This window comes from Mytilus californianus, unplaced genomic scaffold (assembly GCF_021869535.1).
Source record: "Mytilus californianus isolate M0D057914Y unplaced genomic scaffold, xbMytCali1.0.p SCAF_1, whole genome shotgun sequence".
NCBI classification, from domain to species: domain Eukaryota; kingdom Metazoa; phylum Mollusca; class Bivalvia; order Mytilida; family Mytilidae; genus Mytilus; species Mytilus californianus.
The window spans coordinates 123,434,384-123,453,698 of record NW_026262581.1 but is presented as its reverse complement, the minus strand read 5'-3'; the positions used below and the strand labels follow the sequence as shown (position 1 = coordinate 123,453,698).

The 19,315-nt window shown below is 31.9% G+C and overlaps 1 protein-coding gene and 1 long non-coding RNA gene across 7 annotated transcripts in view; one reads left to right on the top strand and one right to left on the bottom strand.

Annotated features, from left to right (window-relative positions):
- Positions 1-2,815: 2,815 nt before the first annotated feature.
- LOC127711763 (transportin-1-like) overlaps positions 2,816-19,315 on the bottom strand; it is a 63,548-nt gene continuing 47,048 nt past the window's right edge. For 4 of the 6 annotated variants that reach the window (XM_052217885.1, XM_052217900.1, XM_052217893.1 and 1 more), the window contains exons 19-22: positions 16,001-16,076; positions 14,925-15,099; positions 14,205-14,328; positions 2,816-4,855 (exon numbers count right to left, since the gene is read on the bottom strand). In XM_052217885.1, coding sequence (XP_052073845.1) covers positions 14,221-14,328; positions 14,925-15,099; positions 16,001-16,076 — 359 coding nt within the window. In that variant the 3' untranslated portion in view covers positions 2,816-4,855; positions 14,205-14,220. Of the gene's footprint in view, positions 4,856-14,204; positions 14,329-14,924; positions 15,100-16,000; positions 16,077-19,315 lie in introns of those variants that run through there. The other 2 variants (XM_052217919.1, XM_052217927.1) reach the window with 1 other exon arrangement.
- Positions 7,434-19,315, top strand: part of LOC127712942 (uncharacterized) — a 52,897-nt gene continuing 41,015 nt past the window's right edge. Inside the window, exon 1 of the long non-coding RNA XR_007987350.1 lies at positions 7,434-8,106. This is a non-coding gene — a long non-coding RNA (uncharacterized LOC127712942). The remainder of the gene's footprint in view (positions 8,107-19,315) is intronic.

The window sequence follows — 19,315 nt, the reverse complement described above, 5'->3', positions numbered from 1 at the left end:
TTTTCTCTAACTGCTTAATTTTTTGAGATATATGCCCAAAAAAAATGCATTTCATCTCCAGGTTCTATTTTTAGCAACAGCAGCCATGTCTGATGATGCATCAAATCCCCATATTCAATTTTTAATATAGATACCTGAAGTTACATCCATATTAAGTCTATTAACATTTGGCTCAGTAGTTTCAGAGGAGATATTTATTTTTAAGTTTACAACAAACACCCAGTGATGGCGAAAGCTCAACTGGCCCTTTAGGCCAGTTGAGCTAAAAGAGTAAAAATTGTCAAGTTCATTTATACCATTCTCAGCTAACCTGGAAATCAACCACTGAAAAAAAATTTGCACCTGTTAAAAGCCACAATAAATTAATGTATTTTTTTATGCATTAAACCTTATTTTACTCTGTATATCACTATATAATCAAAAAATTATAAAGTCTTGGCACAAAAATTATTAAATTCAGATGTATAACAAAATCTGTTTTGGTGTATTTACAATTTGAATATGTAAATATTTTTAGGAAATAACATTTTACTAACCATATGAATAAGATAATAAGATGTTAACTGGAAAATATAGTTATCCATTGGAAAGCAGAGCTACTTTGTTCATCTTTTCAACAAATTTACATCCTTTCCTCACCAACTTAAGCAGAAGAGACAATGACGCCACCAACCATTTGGTGTTGTAAAAAGTTTACCTTTCCTCAATAATTGATAGTTGTAGTGCACTGTCTATTCAGAAATCTTTGTGTGCATTTATTATTTTGATGTGAGAAATGGAGAAAAATGTGAGATCATTGTTAATGATTACACGAAATGGTGCATACACAGAATACTGTCAAAATTTGATATCTAAGTTTTTATTCTTGCGAAACCTCTCCGGCCACAGTTTTCTCAATAATAAAAACATCTAAAAAAAATTCTAAATTTACAGTAGTAGATGATTTATACTGGATTGAAGAAATATCTTGACATGTCCAGTGCATCTAAATGCTTTTGTTTCTGTTTATTTTTTATAATGAGATTGTCAATCAACTTATGACAGTATTTGTTAAATTTCTTTATTCTTCAGTTTGTTGCTTGTTGACATTACCCAGCTTGTGTTCTTCACAGCATAGATGAAGCATGATCAATATCTAGCAAAAAAATGCCACTCAAACAAGTGATAGCAGGTCTTCGCTGAAGTGTGTGCTTGTACATGTGTAGGAAGGCCTAACTGACAATTCAAGATGAATGTTACAATAAAAACATTGTTCCATTGCTTTTGCTAAGGGTTTGTCTAGAATTAATATACCATATCCCTTCTTTTTCATAGATAGATTTTTTTTCCTCATGCTGTGTGAAGGCTGTAAAAAAAATCCCCATTCTTGAGGTGTTTAATCTTGTAATTCTAGTTGTGGCATGTCTTATGCATTCCAATGAAATTGTTTCCCCTATTCAAGTTATCTAGTGAAATCTAGTTAACAAATGATTGTCCATATTTTTTTCTTTCTGTATCATTCCATGAGATTGTTAGGAAATTTATGACAGTATTTATTAAAACTTGTTTCCCCATCTAATATAGACAGTAATTTATTCATATTACCCAGCATCTGTTTTTTCTAATGCAGAGATCTAGAGTGATTGTCATCTACCAAATAATTCTCCTCAAACTGATGATCAGGGCAGCATTATTCTTACAGTGAAGTGTGAGCTTTTGCTCAGAGTGGAAACAGGTGCTCTTTGTGTTTTATTTTTTTCAAAGTTCATGTAAGGATTTTGTGTCATTAGTTTAACCACCATACCACTTCTTTCCCATTAAATAAGGTGTATCTGTGCAGTTTATCTTTATTTCAATATATCGTTTAGTATACAATGTTACATGTCATACAATCACAACATCTGTTTTTTTTTTAATACATTCTTCTCTACTTGCAATAACTCTTAATCTACATTAAATTTAAGACAGCAAAATCAGCTGAACAATTTTAAAACAATTAAGTTAAAGGAACGTACAAAGTAAGGCTATTCGTAACAACTCACTGTGCAGATAATAGAAAAGTTAAGGTATCCTGGTCCTAATACCAATATCACACTTTTTCATATAATGAAGTTTCCTGTATTATCCTGTTTCAGTGTTACTGCATACCTGCCAATTTTTCAAAATCGTCATGGGGGATTTTAAGTGGAGGAGGACATAATGCGCCTCTTAAATTGTCACAAGTGTTTTAATCTTCTACTATATTATTTGAATGGGTATATATGTGCTTAAATACCCTTTTAACTCATTTGAATGCGTGTTTTGAGGTATTCAGTTTATATAATATAGAAATACAAAATTCAGGTCGACCTCTCAAGGGGGATATCCCCCATAAATAGGGATAGTTGGCAGGTCTGTGTAAGTGAGTTAGGAATAATAATTCTTTAAAATCTTCAGTGCCTTGTAATCTTTCACCACTCAAAAATTATAAAAGCTTTTCATTATAAAGAACAGCAGTTTTATGATCAGTGGCCTATTAGATATTATTTTGTTGTAAATGTTTCAAGACTAGATTTTTTATCAAAGTTTGTCAATCTTTCTGTTTAACAGTGCAATACCCCTTTTACTAATTTAAATGATCCATGTAGAAGGCTTCACTGTGACTTTGAGACGAAGAATAGCAATAAGTGTTTTTTGCTGCGCATGTACTGATTTTTTGTAATGGACAGATACCCCATATCCTTTGTTTTTCTATTATGATATTAGCTTTAGTCATTCCTATAAGGCTATCATCCCTATGCAAAATGTACAAACGTAAGAACAAAGATGGCATTGGAATTAATAACAATCCAGTACATTCATATATCTTTTTTAATTTTAAAGCATGCACAATAAAAGATGTATTTACAACAGCACTAATGATCTACAGACTGTATTGTGTTGAGACCCAGTGTTTAAAATTTGATACCTGACAATTAACCAGTTAAAAAAAATCCCAGAATTATGAACACTTCCTGTGTAGAAATACCATCAATAACACATCACTTAACACAACGTACAAAATATACAACAGTAAAAATTTAAAAACAACAGAGAAAAAAAAAATCTAAAAAAATAAAATCCTCACTGCAAAAAATTAAATAACAAATATATGTATAGATCACAGACAAATAAAAAAAAAATAAAACAAGAGCAGAGTACCCAAACATTCCACAAAGTAATTGCTTCAGTTACTAGCCAACTATATCAATAATTGCTTCAGCTTCAGGGAAACTAAGTTATAAACTTTACATACTAAATGATTTTTTCAAATGGTACCAATGAAGAGCTGTTAGCAGATTTCTACCCAAAAAAGTATAAACAAAATTATTTCCTCCTGGACAAGCATAAACTGCAAATATTATGTTAAATGAATTAAAATTAAATGGGACCACTTTTTTCAACTAACTTCAATACACTGCTAATGCAATTACAATGTGAAATGCTCAAGTGCTAGTCTTCTCCTACCAACCCTTACAAGGTCATGATCCTGACCTATCACCTATGAGTAGGTCAATGTGACAAACATCACAGCAATTTGTCACAGCTCAAGTCGTGTTGATTCACTGGTTATGCTCTCCAAAAATTATTTAATCAAGAAAATAGAAAATATCTTACCTCTATATTAATATGAATAGCTTCTTAGTGCTATATCAGGGTTAACAATCAAAACACATTTGTTCCCATTTTACTAATAAATAATATTAAAAATAACCCACTCTGAAAAATTAAATCAAAATAATTGAAAATTGTTTTAATCCTGCAAAACATTTCCTTCATCTATAGAAATAAAATCTAAAATGTGCATTTGGAATCTTCATAATCTGGATTAACTTTTAACCTTAACTGTACCGACTGATTTTCACAACTTTAAAGTTCCTTACCAATTAACTTTAAGGTTCAAGATTCAAAGTTTTATCAAACAATATATGTCACATAACTTAAGACACAAGACTTGTGAAGAAACATGCATAATTGATATAATCAAGCCACATGTTTGTACTTTATTCCAATATCCTTTATATGTCCAAATTTACTTGAGTGTAGTCACAACATCAAATTTGGATGTCAAAAATTCTAAAAAAGTAGATATTGAACAACTTTTATACTGTTTTAATTAGAATTACCTTTACTATTGATGTTTCATAAAATATACTACTTGAGTTAAGCCCTGCTACACTAAGAAGCTAACATTCCTAAGTAAATGACAAAATACAATAAATGTCTTATACCATCATGTGTCCAGAAACATTGCACAAGTGTTAGTTCATAAATCAAAATTAAAATTTATAACCTCACTGTGTTGTATAATTTGGTTATCTATTAACAAACCATCCATTTTCAAATGTGTTTCCATATGATTCAATGTTCTAAAAAAGGTTTTTCCCTATCTCCATGAAACCATTTCACTTTAAACTGATACATCATCCCAAATTTCTGGAAAACACTTGTGAATGTCTGAAAACACTGAATAGTTTTGAGGAACAACTATAAATAGGTGTTTCTAACAAAATAGAAGTTGGACATACATACACTGCAAAGTGATGTTATACAATACAAAGTCTGAGAAAGCATGCAATTTATCTAAACAATCCAGTAGGATGTCTGTGGTAATGATATATATGTAACGCGAGCCCTCCCAGTGACGCGACCCACCCTTTCCGCGAGATGTGTAAAATTTGGAGCTGCAGCCACAGCATTATTAGAAGGAAATAAAAATTCCCTACTTGTTACAATGCTGTGTATTGCAGAGGCCCCCCTACGCGTTGGCCCTCCCCTTCGCGATGCCAACCCCATGTGTGTTGACCCATGGTGCTGTGGGATATTCCCTGGCAGCACTTTCCCTTAACCCCATGACCTGAAAAGAAAAGAAAACATAAAATTAGTAATGTTAATTCTAAAAGAAAACAATGCATAATAAATTAATAATTTCTCAATTCTTTATGAAAGAGATTGTATAAAGCTATTCATAGCTACAAACATTTTTACAGCTATTTTTTTATTTTCACATGTATTTTAAGAGCTTCAGAAAAATAAAGGACAAGCTTTAATAAAACTCAACTTGCAGTTGTACAAATACAGGATTTAGCCTTTATTTATCAAAGGTAAGGTGCGCTTTGTTCAAGGCTGAACATTTTGACAATGTGAATGATTTTTTAGTACAATGGGTTAAGGAGGTGTAACAGTTTTCATGGTGTTTAGAAAAGCTTGAGTTTTGAATTCTGATCATTATACGAATACAACTAATCATTTCAATACATGATCTTGTATTATGTGATTTAATCACGTCAGAATCCTCACAAATGATTTTACAAGAAGAAAACTGCTTTGAGAACTTCCTATAGGGAGGTAAATCAATCTCTTGAACAAGCTAAAAAGCAGTGGCTTAATATATTTTTTAGAAAAGTTTTATGACACAGACAGCCGGATGCACAAGCTGACCATTTAAGGCCATCAGCTGGTTAATCACTGTAGCCCTAACTTATGGCAGAGGGTGATATTCTACTTGCAACTGGAATAAAGGGATACTAATAAAACACCATAGGTCTTGTTTATGTTCATCCACATAACAGAATCTAATCAGAAAACTTGGCTAAGACTTACTGATCAAGACCTCACATATAAGATGTGCTTTGTTCAAGACTGAACATTTTGACAATATGAATGATTTTAGAGTATAATGGGTTTAGGAGGTGTAACAGTTTTCATGGGTGTTATACAAAAGCTTGAGTTTTGAATTCTGATCATTATACGAATACAACTAATCATTTCAATAGATGATCTAGTATTATGTGATTTAATCACATCAGAATCCTCACAAATAATTTTACCTGGAAGTTCACAGTGCAGTTTTTTTTAAGTTCCTTTAGGGAGATAAATCAATCATTTTACAAAGCAGTTGGCCCAATATATTTTCCGTTAAAGTTTAATAACATGGACAGTTGGATGCACATGCTGATTACTTTATGCTTTCAGCTGATCAATATTTGTAGCCTTAACTTATGGCCGACGGTGATATTCTACTCGCAACTGAAATAAAGGGTGCCAATAAAACACCATAGGTCTTGTTTATGTTCATCCATATAACAGAATCTAATTAGAAAATTAAACATATGAAACTGTGTAAAATCCCAAGTTAACATGCAATGACTAAGACAACAAAGAACCTTATAATCTCCTTAAAATTTGATTCAACAGTTTATCACATAAATGGCCTATCACAAATACTTCATTATAAATACACCTAATCAAAAAAGCTTTTAAATTTTTTAAGTCACTAGTAAAAGATTTACTGATCAAGGCTTTGCATTTTACAAAACCTGTAATGAATGCTAATGCAGCTACATACCAAATATCAATCATACATTACAAGGTTATTATGAAATAGACATGATCAGAAAAGTTAGCATTGGTGTTGCCGATGACCAAGTCGAAAGAAAAGAAACATCCATCTTATTTATTTTGTAGATAAAATTAAAAGCAGATGCAACTGGATACTTGTTACTGAATTCAGATCATGGTACAGTTCTGATCACTTCAAGGATCATCTAATACATGATTTAATAATCATTTCTGAATCCCAAAGTAACAGAATAATTTATATGAGTTAGTATTTCCTATGAAGTGTAAATCAGGTATATGAACCTTCCTATCTGTGCATTCATATGCTGTTTACTGTTATATTATTACCAATTTAATTTCTAACAATATGCATAATGCATACCATTACCTTATTCTGGTAAATAAAACAAAATCCTGGATAGAAATTCAAAGGAGTAGGTCCGGTAAGGGCCGATTTTGGCCTCAAATTTCAGGTTCATCTGACGAAAGATTTTGGACACTTTTCAAACACTTTAGTGTCTATACCAGTTGATTCAATTAGTTAATGTGAAAGATTTTAACTGATTTAGTCATTAAAAACGCTCCGATTCAAGCTTAAATATGAATAAAATGCTCCGCTGGGGCGCAGCTTGATACGACCGCAGAGGTCGAACCCTGAACAGTTGGGGCAAGTATGGACACAACATTCAAGCTTGATACAGCACTGAATTTGGATTGTAATTAAATATTTGACACAGCATAGGTTTCTCACACAGAATGAAAGTAGTCTAAGAACTTAAAATTTTTTAATTTACCTATTCAAACCATATCATTATTATTTGCTTTTATATATAAATCAGAAATAACCAATTTAAAATGGAAAATTTTAAAGAAAAAAAAGGAAAAAAAAATCCCCCCCCCAAATTTTTTGAAACCCCCTTATGATTCATCACCCCCAAACTCAATCCCAGCCTTCCCTTTGTGGTATGGTACCTTGCAGTACAATTTCAGAGAGATCCATACACTTGAACACAAATTATTGTCTGGAAACTAGAAAAATGCTTGGGTTTTTTGCACCTTTTTGGCCCCAAATTCCTAAAAGTTTAGGGCAATTACCCCCAAACTCAAACCAAGCTTTCCCTTTGTGATATGGAACCTTGCAGTACAATGTCATAAAGATCCATACACTTACACACAAGTTATTGTCATGAAACTAGAAAAATGCTTGTTTTTTTGCCCCTTTATGGCCCCTAATTCCTAACATTTTGAGACAATTACCCCCAAAAACAATCCCAGCCTTCCCTTTGTGGTATGGTACCTTGCAGTACAATTTCAGAGAGATCCATACACTTGAACACAAGTTATTGTCTGGAAACTAGAAAAATGCTTATTTTTTGGCCCCTTTTTGGCCCCTTATTCCTAAACGTTTTGGGCAAGTACCCCCAAACTCAATTCCAGCTTTCCCTTTGTGATATGGAACCTTGTAGTACAATTTCATAAATATCCATACACTTACACACAAGTTATTGTCATGAAACTAGAAAAATGCTTGTTTTTTGCCCCCTAATTCCTAAAATTTGGAGGCAATTACCCCCAAAATCAATCCCAGCATTCAAACCCTCAATCAGCATCATTTAACAGTAATATCTAATAAAATGCTCCGCTGGGGCGCAGCTTGATACGACCGCAGAGGTCAAACCCTGAACAGTTGGGGCAAGTATGGACACAACATTCAAGCTTGATACAGCACTGAATTTGGATTGTAATTAAATATTTGACACAGCATAGGTTTCTGACACAGAATGAAAGTGGTCTAAGAACTTATAATTTTTTAATTTACCTATTCATACATGTGATGGACTGTGAAACTCAGATCAGGAGGTTTTTAATCGACATAAATTTGTCGTAAATGTAACCGTGTGCTGTAAAAATGGTCTTTTAAAGTGTGTTTTCTTCAACTTTCCATCCAATTTATTATGTTTATAGTACCCTTGTACTTATAAAGTTTCTCCATCTTTATATTTTACATGTTCAATCTAACATTTTTTTTTTTCAGTATGTTCTTTAAATTTTTTACTTCATATTCTATGAAACATTTATTGCAACCAGAACATTTGTTTAACCATCTGCAAATAGCTTTTGTTTGCATACTCAGAAAATCATTCTAGCTGTAAAACAAGGGTCATAGTTAATATATAAATTTCAATTTAAGCCTTGAAAGGAAGTATAGAATCCTCAAATAATTTTCAAATTGTTATTTTTTTATTTGTCCTAAGACATTTAAAATCATTTATTTACCATCCTTTTATGATTATTTGTTCAATTTATATTTTATTTATATTCTTTTAAAAATTTTCATTATTAAAAGGAAAGTAACTTAAAACAGGATAAATCAAGGGAAGTAACCCAATAAATACACAGTTTTTGTTACACAACGGCAGTTAGCCTGAGGTAAAAAATCATTGATTACCAGTATGTTTGACACCCAAGCTGACAAGTGAAGCCATATAATTATGCATGTTAATTGATTTACAGGTAAAATATAACTTCAGGTAATGTGAGTTACACCAGATGCCTGAGATGATATGTTGGGCAGAAATTTTTCATTCATGAAAAATTTCATACACGGGATTATAATTTTCCTCTTCAACCGGAGGTCGGGAGGAGACTCCTGAAAACAGGATTATTGTACTCCTGTCGGGAGGTTCACATGTATGCTATTCAAACCATATCATTATTATTTGCTTTTATATATAAATCAGAAATAACCAATTTAAAATGGAAAATTTTAAAGAAAAAAAAGGAAAAAAAAATCCCCCCCCCCAAATTTTTTGAACTCCCTTATGATTCATCACCCCACACTCAATCCCAGCTTTCCCTTTGTGGTATGGTACCTTGCAGTACAATTTAAGAGAGATCCATTCACTTGAACACAAGTTATTGTCTGGAAACTAGAAAAATGCTTGTTTTTTTGTCCCTTTTTGGCCCCTAATTCCTAAACATTTAGGGCAATTACCCCCAAACTCCAACCCAGCTTTCCCTTTGTGATATGGAACCTTGCAGTACAATTTCATAAAGATCCATACACTTACAAACAAGTTATTGTCCTGAAACTAGAAAAATGCTTGTTTTTTGCCCCTTTTTGGCCCCTAATTCCCAAAATTTGTAGGAAATTTCCCCCAAAAATCAATCCCAGTATTCCCTTTGTGATATGGAACCTTGTGATACAATGTCAGAGAGATCCATACACTTACACACAAGTTATTGTCATGAAACTAGAAAAATGCTTGTTTTTTGCCCCTTTTTGGCCCCTAATTCCTAAAATTTTGAGGCAATTACCCCCAAAATCAATCCCAGCATTCCCTTTGTGATATGGAACCTTGTGGTACAATGTCAGAGAGATCCATATACTTACACACAAGTTATGTCTGGAAGTTACAAAAATGCTTATTTTTGGCCCCTTTTTGGCCCCTAATTCCTTAACTGTTAGTACCATAACCCCCAAAAACAATCCCCACCTTCCTTTTGTGGTATTGAACCTTATGGTAAAATTTCATTGAGATCCATTCACTTAAACTAAAGTTAGAGTGCGAAAACTAATGTGTATTCGGACGACGACGCCGGACGACGACGACGCCGACGCCGGACGACGACGACGACGCCAACGTCATACCAATATACGACCACAAAAATTTTTTTGCGGTCGTATAAAAATGGAAATTACATAATAAAGGTATTAAAATAGAAAATGACATCATAGTCATGGCTAAAAATAAACAAAATCCTTAATCAGCAACATTTTACAGTAATATCTAAAAATAAAATTCCTTTGTAACCATAAAAGCCCATTTAAATACATCATGACAGATATTAAAATAGAAAATGACATCATAGTCATGGCTAAACATAGCAAAAACCTTAATCAGCATCATTTAACAGTAATATCTAAAAATAAAAATTTCTTTGCAACCATAAAAGTAAAATAGAAAATGACATCATAATCATAGCTAAAAATAAACAAAAATTTTTTTTATTACCAAATTTTAAATGGAGTTTATTAAACTAAAACAATAAATTTGCAACCATAAAACCCCATTTAAACACATCATAAAAGTATTAAATAATTCAACTACATCATAAGGCTATAAAAATAGAAAATGACTTCATAGTCAAGGCTAAAGGTAAACAAAAAACCTTCATCAGCAAAATTTTATATTGGCAAATTTCCAATGAAGTTTATTATACTAAAATTGTTGGCAAATTTCCAATGCATTTATTAACAATAAAGTTATTGGCAAATTTCCAATTTACATAATTTAAAAGCAGTGTAAGTGAGATATTTAAATGAGTTTGAATTACCAACCTTACACTGCTTTTAAATAATGTTTTGTACTTATTTGTCTATTAACCTGGAAACCCTTGTTTTTTCACCTTTTTTCCCCTTATTATTTAAAGGTTTGAGCCATAACCCTACCCCAAAGCCAATTCTTAAATTCCAATGTAACCTAAATTTACAATATACATAACTTCAATTTAAGTTTTTGATAAAATCAAACCACATCATTATTATTTGCTTTTATATCTAAATCAGAAATAATTAACCAACTTTAAGTGGAAAATTTTCACACATCACGCCCCCCCCCCAAACTCAATCCCAGCCTTCAGTTTGTGGTATGGTACCTTGCAGTACAATTTTACAGAGATCCAATTACTTAAACACAATTAATTGTTGGAAACTAAAAAAAAATGCTTATTTTTAACCCCTTTTTTAACCCCTTATTCCTAAACATTTGAGCAATTATCCCCCAAACTCAATTCCAACTTTCTCTTTGTGATCAGAATTAACCAACTTAAAATGGAAAATTTTAAAGAAAAAAAAAAGGAAAAAAAATCCCCCCTCCCCCCCCAAAATTTTTTGACCCACTTCCCTTTGTGGTATGGTACCTTTAAGTACAATTTCAGAGAAATCCATACACTTGAACACAAGTTAATGTCTGGAAACTAAAAAAATGCTTATTTTTGCCCCCTTTTTCGGCCACTTATTTTATAGCTAAAAATAAACAAACTATTGGTAAATTTCCAATGGAGTTTATTATATTAAAACAATAAATTTGCAACCATAAAAGCGCATTAAAATACATCATAAAAGTATTAAAAAAAATTTAACTACATCATAAGGCTATTAGAATAGAAAATGACATCATAGTCAGACTAAAGGTAAACAAAAAACCTTCATCAGCAAAATTTTATATTGGCAAATTTCCAATGAAGTTTATTATACTAAAATAATTGGCAAATTTCCAATTTACATAATTCAAACATAGTGCAGGTGAGATATTTAAATGAGTTTGAATTACCAACCTTACACTGCTTTTAAATAATGTTCTTTACTCAATTATTTGTCTATTAAAATGGAAACCCTAGTTTTTTAACCTTTTTTCCCCTTATTCCTTAAACGAAAAAAAATAATTACCCCTTTTTTGATCCCCCCCCCCTATGATTCATCACCCCCCCCCTTCCCCCCCAAACCAAGCTCAATAACAGCCTTGCCTTTGTGGTATGGTACCTTGTAATACAATTTTAGAGAGATCCATACACTTGAACACAAGTTATTGTCTAGAAACTAAAAAATGCTTATTTTTCACCCCTTTTTAGGCCCCTTATTACTAAACGTTTTGGGCAATTACCACAAAACTCAATTCCAGCTTTCCCTTTGCGAAATGGAACCTTGTAGTAAAATTTCAGAAAGATCCATACACTTACACAAAAGTTATTGTCATGAAACTAGAAAAATGCTTGTTTTTTGCCCCCTTTTGGCCCCTTATTCCTAAAATTTCGAGGGAATTAACCCCAAAATCAATCCCATCATCGACCCTTTGTGATATGGAATCTTGTAGTACAATGTCAAAGAGATCCATACAATAACACACAAGTTATGTCTGGAAGTTACAAAAATGCTTATTTTCGGCCCCTTTTTGGCCCCTAATTATTTAACTGTTGGTACCATAACCCCCAAAATCAATCCCCACCTTCCTATTGTGGTATTGAACCTTATGGTAAAATTTCATAGAGATCCATTCACTTAAACTAAAGTTAGAGTGCGAAAACCATTGTGTATTCGGACGACGACGACGGACGACGACGCCAACGTCATACCAATATACGACAACAAAATTTTTTTGCGGTCGTATAAAAATCTATCAAATATGCCAAAAAATGTCACTTTTCAGATGGTTTTTGTCAAAAATGAAAGTGGCCGCATCCGTGTTCATCCTCAACCTTTATATATGTTATGTATTATCATCAAATACAACTTACATTTCAATATTAAGAATGAACACAAATGCGGCCACTTTCATTTAAGACGGAAACCGTCTAAAATTTAACTAAAATGCTAAAATTGTGAAGATTTCAGTAATTTAGCATGACTTAATGAAGCTAGTACCCGATATATGTGCATTGTACTGTCAAAAAAAGTCCATATTTATGTAGCAGAAGCATTCTACTTTCCAATAAATAACTAAAAGTTTACATTTAACTATTTTGTAAAACTGCTATATTTTGGGGCCAAAAAGGGGTCTTACTGGACCTACTCCTTTGAACACACGCTGACAAAGTTCAACTATTTATCATTTTGTGAATAATTCACTAATATAAAAATCCTGATGTGAGCCCTTCAAGTTGTGCACAGAACAACATTCTGCAAAATAACTATCCTTGTTCAAAAACTGAAGGGGTTCAGCAAAAATCAGTATACTCCTAAAGCACACATTTAAGTGTTAACTAGCTACCCCTCCCCATACTATTTGTTCTAATGACATGAAAATAACAATTTAACATTAAAATGGTGGATAAAACCAACAAAATAACCATGGACTCGCTTGAATATAACATATATTTAGATCCTTTTTCAGTCACATAGGTAAATCAAGAGTTTAGAATGTGCTAATGCACCAAGTTGCGAGAAAAATCTATAACTTGATTCAGATCATGGTAAACGTCAGATCACATCAAACAATGATCATCTAATACATGATTTAATAATCATTTCTGAATCCTGTTAATAGTAAATAATGATTAAGTTTTTGTATTTCTTTTTAATGTGAATGAACCTACCTATTTGTGTATTCATATACTGGTTGGTCAATAATTCACAAAATCAAAATCATGACAATAGGCATACCTCGAGTATGTGCATAAACATTGTGTTAAATTTTTAAAATAATAAGCTAGAAAACTGTAGAAGTTGAGCAATCAGTGCACCACCATATTTTCAAAATAGAACATATATTAACCAAGTTCAACTACCCAACACTTTGTGTGAATAGTTCACTAAAATCCAGGTCCAGACAATATCCGATACCTCCAGTATGTCCAAACACATTCAGCAAAATAATAAAATTCCAGACCCAGACAATATCCCATACCTCCAGTATCCTGTCCTAACACATTCAGCAAAATAATAAAATTCCAGCTAAAAACTTGTAGGAGTTATGGGGACAAGCTAATATACTCCCTAAAGCTGACAATTAAGTGTTAACTACCAACTGCTTCCCTGTCTATTTATACAGAGTACTATTTTTACTGAGGTTATAAAATGACATCTGACATAATCATGGAGGGGGGAAATCAGAAAATATCCATGGACTGACCATGTGGCAATAAGAATATCACACATTTGAGAAAAATCTATAACTGGATTCAGATCATCGTACAATTCTGATCACGTCAAATAATGATCATCTAATACATGATTTAATAATCATTTCTGAATACTATTAACAGTTAATGGTTTGAATGTTTTTGTATTTCTTTTTAATGTGAACGAACCTACCCATTTATGTATTCATATACTGGTTCATTAAATCTGTTTTGATCATACTTACTTTTGGAAGTCTTGAGTCACACTCCATATTGAACGGCTAGCCTCTCACGGAGAGGCTGAGGAAACTGATCAGAAAACTTTGTCCAGTTTTCCTCTCCAACTTGATTCTTAAAACCATGTAAAATCTACAAACAAAAGAGACTACTACCTAATATTTACAAATATTTCAATCAATATTTCATTCCGAAATTTTTCTTAGGTGTTTATTCCAAGTTGTATATCAATAGCAAACCGTACACATTTCAAGGACTAAAAGGAACACAGAACATAGAAGGGAGCCTTTCTACAAATTATTTTTTCATTCCTCTTGAATATCAAAGTCACCATCATTTCTAAAGGAAGACTTCGATGATGACTGATTTAAGCTTTGTCATATCAGTGCAATTCAGAGTTTGTCATGCAGCACAAACATTTGTCCACTATAAATAATGTATGCACCAAGTTGAGAGAAAAATCTATAACTGGATTCAGATCATGGTATACATCTGATCACATCAAATAAAGATCATCTAATACATGATTTAATAATCATTTCTGAATCCTGCTTACAGAATCTTGTTGAAAAATATATGTCCTTTTCATATTCATTGTGCTGTTGGGTGGGTTGCTTTCTCATTGAAATATACCCTTCATCTTGATTTATTTATTTTGAAATGTGTATTTTTAATGCAACTAAATTTCTGGTTAAAGCAAATCATGAAATGGATAATTGTAACCATACCTTATAAAACATTTCTTTCAAATCAGCTTTTGGTTGTGACCAGGAAGCAACTGCATCACAGAAAAATATAAAGTCTTGAATAACTCCCCCTGGATTCACATTAATCATCTGACAAACGCCTCGGAATGCAGAATCCTTTTCCTCATTATCACGAATGTTTCTTAGAGAACTACACCTAAAACCCATTCAAAAAATAAATAATGTGTGCTCTTTGTGCAAAAGTTACGTAATAATGAATATGAGAAATCTAATAAATAAAATTGAACATGTTTTGATAAATAAATGGTTAATTTGACAACACTACAGTAGTGCAGAAATGTACAAAGTGATATGCCAAAACACTTCCATGCTTCCTCACCAAACACACAAAAAACTAGACAATCACAAATTACATACCACATTTATAAGGCCTAATCATTTTTTAGTAAAGTGAGATTTCCATGATAATTAATTTCTGCTTTGTCAATTGACTGTACATATTGTTAGCCAAGCAGAAGCAAATGGGACAATGAAATATAACTACATGTACAAGTTTTGTGGTAAAATTATTTTAAACAAAATTTAATAATTTCCAAAACTAGTAACTCCCTGTCCTCGTGAAATGTTTACCCCCTCCCCTCCCATGTGAAGTTTACAGTGATAGAGAGTATATGTTTATATCTGTAGTGTATGTTAATCAATAAAATAGCAATAAATCTAATAATAAAACTTCTGTAAATTAAGCTCAAGCAAATTTTACATAACATGCCGAAACAGGGGTAAAACTTTAAAACACATAAATTCAATCTACTTTGGAGAATATAACATTTATCTAAAAGTATGAATATTGTAAATAAATATTGCAAATATGACTTAACATAATAAGAATAGAATGATTTGAAATCAATTTCAAATTTTCTGTCCATTTTCTGCCAGATCAAATCCTATATGAAGATATAATCTCATAAAAAAAAAAATTAAGTTTTTTTTTCTATTTCAAATTTTTAAGGTCAAAAATATAACTTCCCCAAACTTATGCAGAAAATAGACAGGACTGAAACTGATTGCAAAAGAGAAATAAATAAAAAGTTACACACCACTGCCGAATAAACTGCTGTAACATAGGAGCAACCTCTGGTGGGCAGACTAAACCAAGGCGACCAATTGTTATCGCTAAGAGTTGTCGTCGTCATAACAATACGAGGGCAATGAATAGGGAAGAAAAACAGAGAAGACAACAAATCAACAAAACGATACAAGCAAATAAAATATATTATAAAATATGTCAAGGTTGAATTTTCTGTCACTTAGGTCTTCTTTTTAATACAATATGTCAACAGTTTAATATATGATCATGATTAAGCTTTTCTGTGCTTGTTATCATAAATTTCGTCTATTTTTTGCAGCATTCATGAAGGTCCAGAAAACCAGTCATTAAAAAAAAAAAAATTGATAGTACAAAAATTCAGATCTTGCATAGTTATTATTTAGCTATATGAAATTAACAATGTTTCATATGTTCATGGATTAGGGACACAACTTGAAATAAAATGCTCTGCAGGGCGCAGCTTGATACGACCGCAGAGGTCGAACCCTGAACAGTTGGGGCAAGTATGGACACAACATTCAAGCTTGATACAGCTCTGAATTTGGATTGTGATTAAATATTTGACACAGCATAGGTTTCTGACAGAGAATGAATGTGGTCTAAGAACTTAAAAATTTTAAATTGGACATTCACCTATTATGGTCCAATATCCAAAATCTAAATACATGGTTAGATTCAGCATATCAAAGAACCTCAAGAATTAAATTTTTGATGAAATCAAACAAAGTTTAATTTTGGACCCTTTTGACCTCAATGTGGACAAAGTTGATAACGGGGTCCAAAAATCTAAATACATGGTTAGATTCAGCATATCAAAGAACCCCATATATTCAATTTTTGTTGAAATCAAACAAAGTTTAATTTTGGACCCCGATTTGGACCAACTTGAAAAGTGGGCCCATAATCAAAAATCTAAATACATGTTTAGATTCAGCATATCAAAGAACACTAAAAATTCAATTTTTGTTAAAATCAAACTAAGTTTAATTTTGGACCCTTTGGACCTTAATGTAGACCAATTTGAAAACGGAACCAAAAATTAAGAATTTAAATACACGGTTAGATTCGGCATATCAAAGAACCCCAATAATTCAATTTTTGATGAAATCAAACAAAGTTAAATTTTGGACCCTTTGGACCTCAATGTGGACCAATTTAAAAATGGGGCCCAAAATCCAAAAACTTAATACACGGTTATATTCAGCATATTAAAGAACCCCAAGAATTCAAGAATAAAACCCCATTGAAATTGATCAAGAAATAAGCAATTTATAAGAAGTATCTTCTTTTGCACAATACTGTGCAATTGAATATTTCTTGCTATTGCGCAATACTGTACAATTGACAATTTCTTGCTATTGCGCAATATTGTGCTATTGGATATTTCTTGCTATTGCCCAATACTGTGCAATTGAAGATTTCTTGCTATTGCGCAATACTGTGCAATTGAAGATTTCTTGCTATTGTGCAATACTGTGCAATTGAAAATTTCTTGCTATTGCACAATACTTATTATATAAAAATTTACACATCCTGTTTGGTGTGTATCTCCTACCATATCATTATTATTTGCTTTTAAATATAAATCAGAAATAACCAACTTAAAATGGAAAATTTTAAAAGAAAAAAAAAGGAAAAAAAGAAAAAAAAAGAAAAAAAAAAAAATCCCCCCCCCCCAAATTTTTTGAACCCCCTTATGATTCATCACCCCCAAACTCAATCCTAGCCTTCCCTTTGTGGTATGGTACCTTGCAGTACAATTTCAGAGAGATCCATACACTTGAACACAAGTTATTGTCTTGAAACTAGAAAAATGCTTATTTTTGGCCCCCAATTACTAAACGTTTCAGGCAATTACCCCCGAACTCAATTCCAGCTTTCCCTTTGTGATATGAAACCTTGTAGTACAATTTCAGATATATCCAAACAATTACACACAAGTTATTGTCATGAAACTAGAAAAATGCTTGTTTTTTTCCCCTTTTTTGGCCCCTAATTCCTAAAATTTGGAGGCAATTACCCCCAAAATCAATTACAGCCTTCCCTTTGTGATATGGAACCTTGTGGTACAATGTCAGAGAGATCCATACACTTACACACAAGTTATTGTCTGAAAGTTACAAAAATGCTTATTTTTGGCCCCCAATTCCTTAACTGTTGGTACCATAACCCCCAAAATCAATCCCAACCTTCCTTTCGTGGTATTGAACCTTATGGTAAAATTTCATGGAGATCCATTCACTTAAACTAAAGTTAGAGTGCGAAAACCAATGTGTCTTCGGACGACAACGACGACGACGCCAACGTCATACCAATATACGACCAAAAATTTTTTAATTTTTGCGGTCGTATAAAAAATCTATTCAAATTAACTTCAATATCAGCCATTGAACATGTATAAATTTTAGTTTGGATCTAATGAGTTCAAAATAACAAAATTTGGCAGTCTGTCATCTGTATGATTTCTACATATATTAATTTCATACTAAGTGCAGTTATTATTAAGGATTATGTCTAGCTGTGTATTTATAATGTCATCTCTAAGTCAGAAATGGTGTAAATATTCTACAAAAATAAATAACAATACATAGAAAAAGTGTACATATAAATTTTTGAATACTGTACTTCTAATCAAAATGACACAAATAATGTACATATAAAAACCCTTCAGATGTTTCACTAAGACCAGGTTTTTTTTTAATAACCTTGTCTACCCATGAGCGTCTTGCACAGTAGGTGACTAAGGACATAAAATCTTTCAAGAAAAATGTCTGAAAAATCTTTCCAGTAGGAATTTTCAATTCAAAATCAAAATTAGGTAAATATTCCAGTTACACGAAAGAGAAAAAATATCTTCAGCATTACACTTTAAGTTAGATTTATCTATGATAAAATAACAATCTATTGATCAAAGAGGAGACAACTTCTGAAGAATTTTGTTGATGTCTATAATATCATATACCATTTACCAACAGCTATAAAGCCAAAGTTAATTCAACATCATTGAACATTCAGACACATTCCAGAAATAATAAAGGTTAATAAACAGGCGACTATGTCCGATAAGGCAACACCTTCAAAATTCTAAGATAGCATTAAAAGAATGAAAAATATTTTGAATCCATTTTTAAACTCTTTTTCAAATATTTAAAGTGAAAATTATCTCACTAAACAATTTCTGAAATGTATCTGTGAACCATGTAGTTTTAAGTTGAGAGGAACCTTTTCAATCAATCTCTTCTAAAATTTAATACAATACAATGTATTCAAGTACTTTTTTCAAAAAAAAATTTCTTGTCTAATT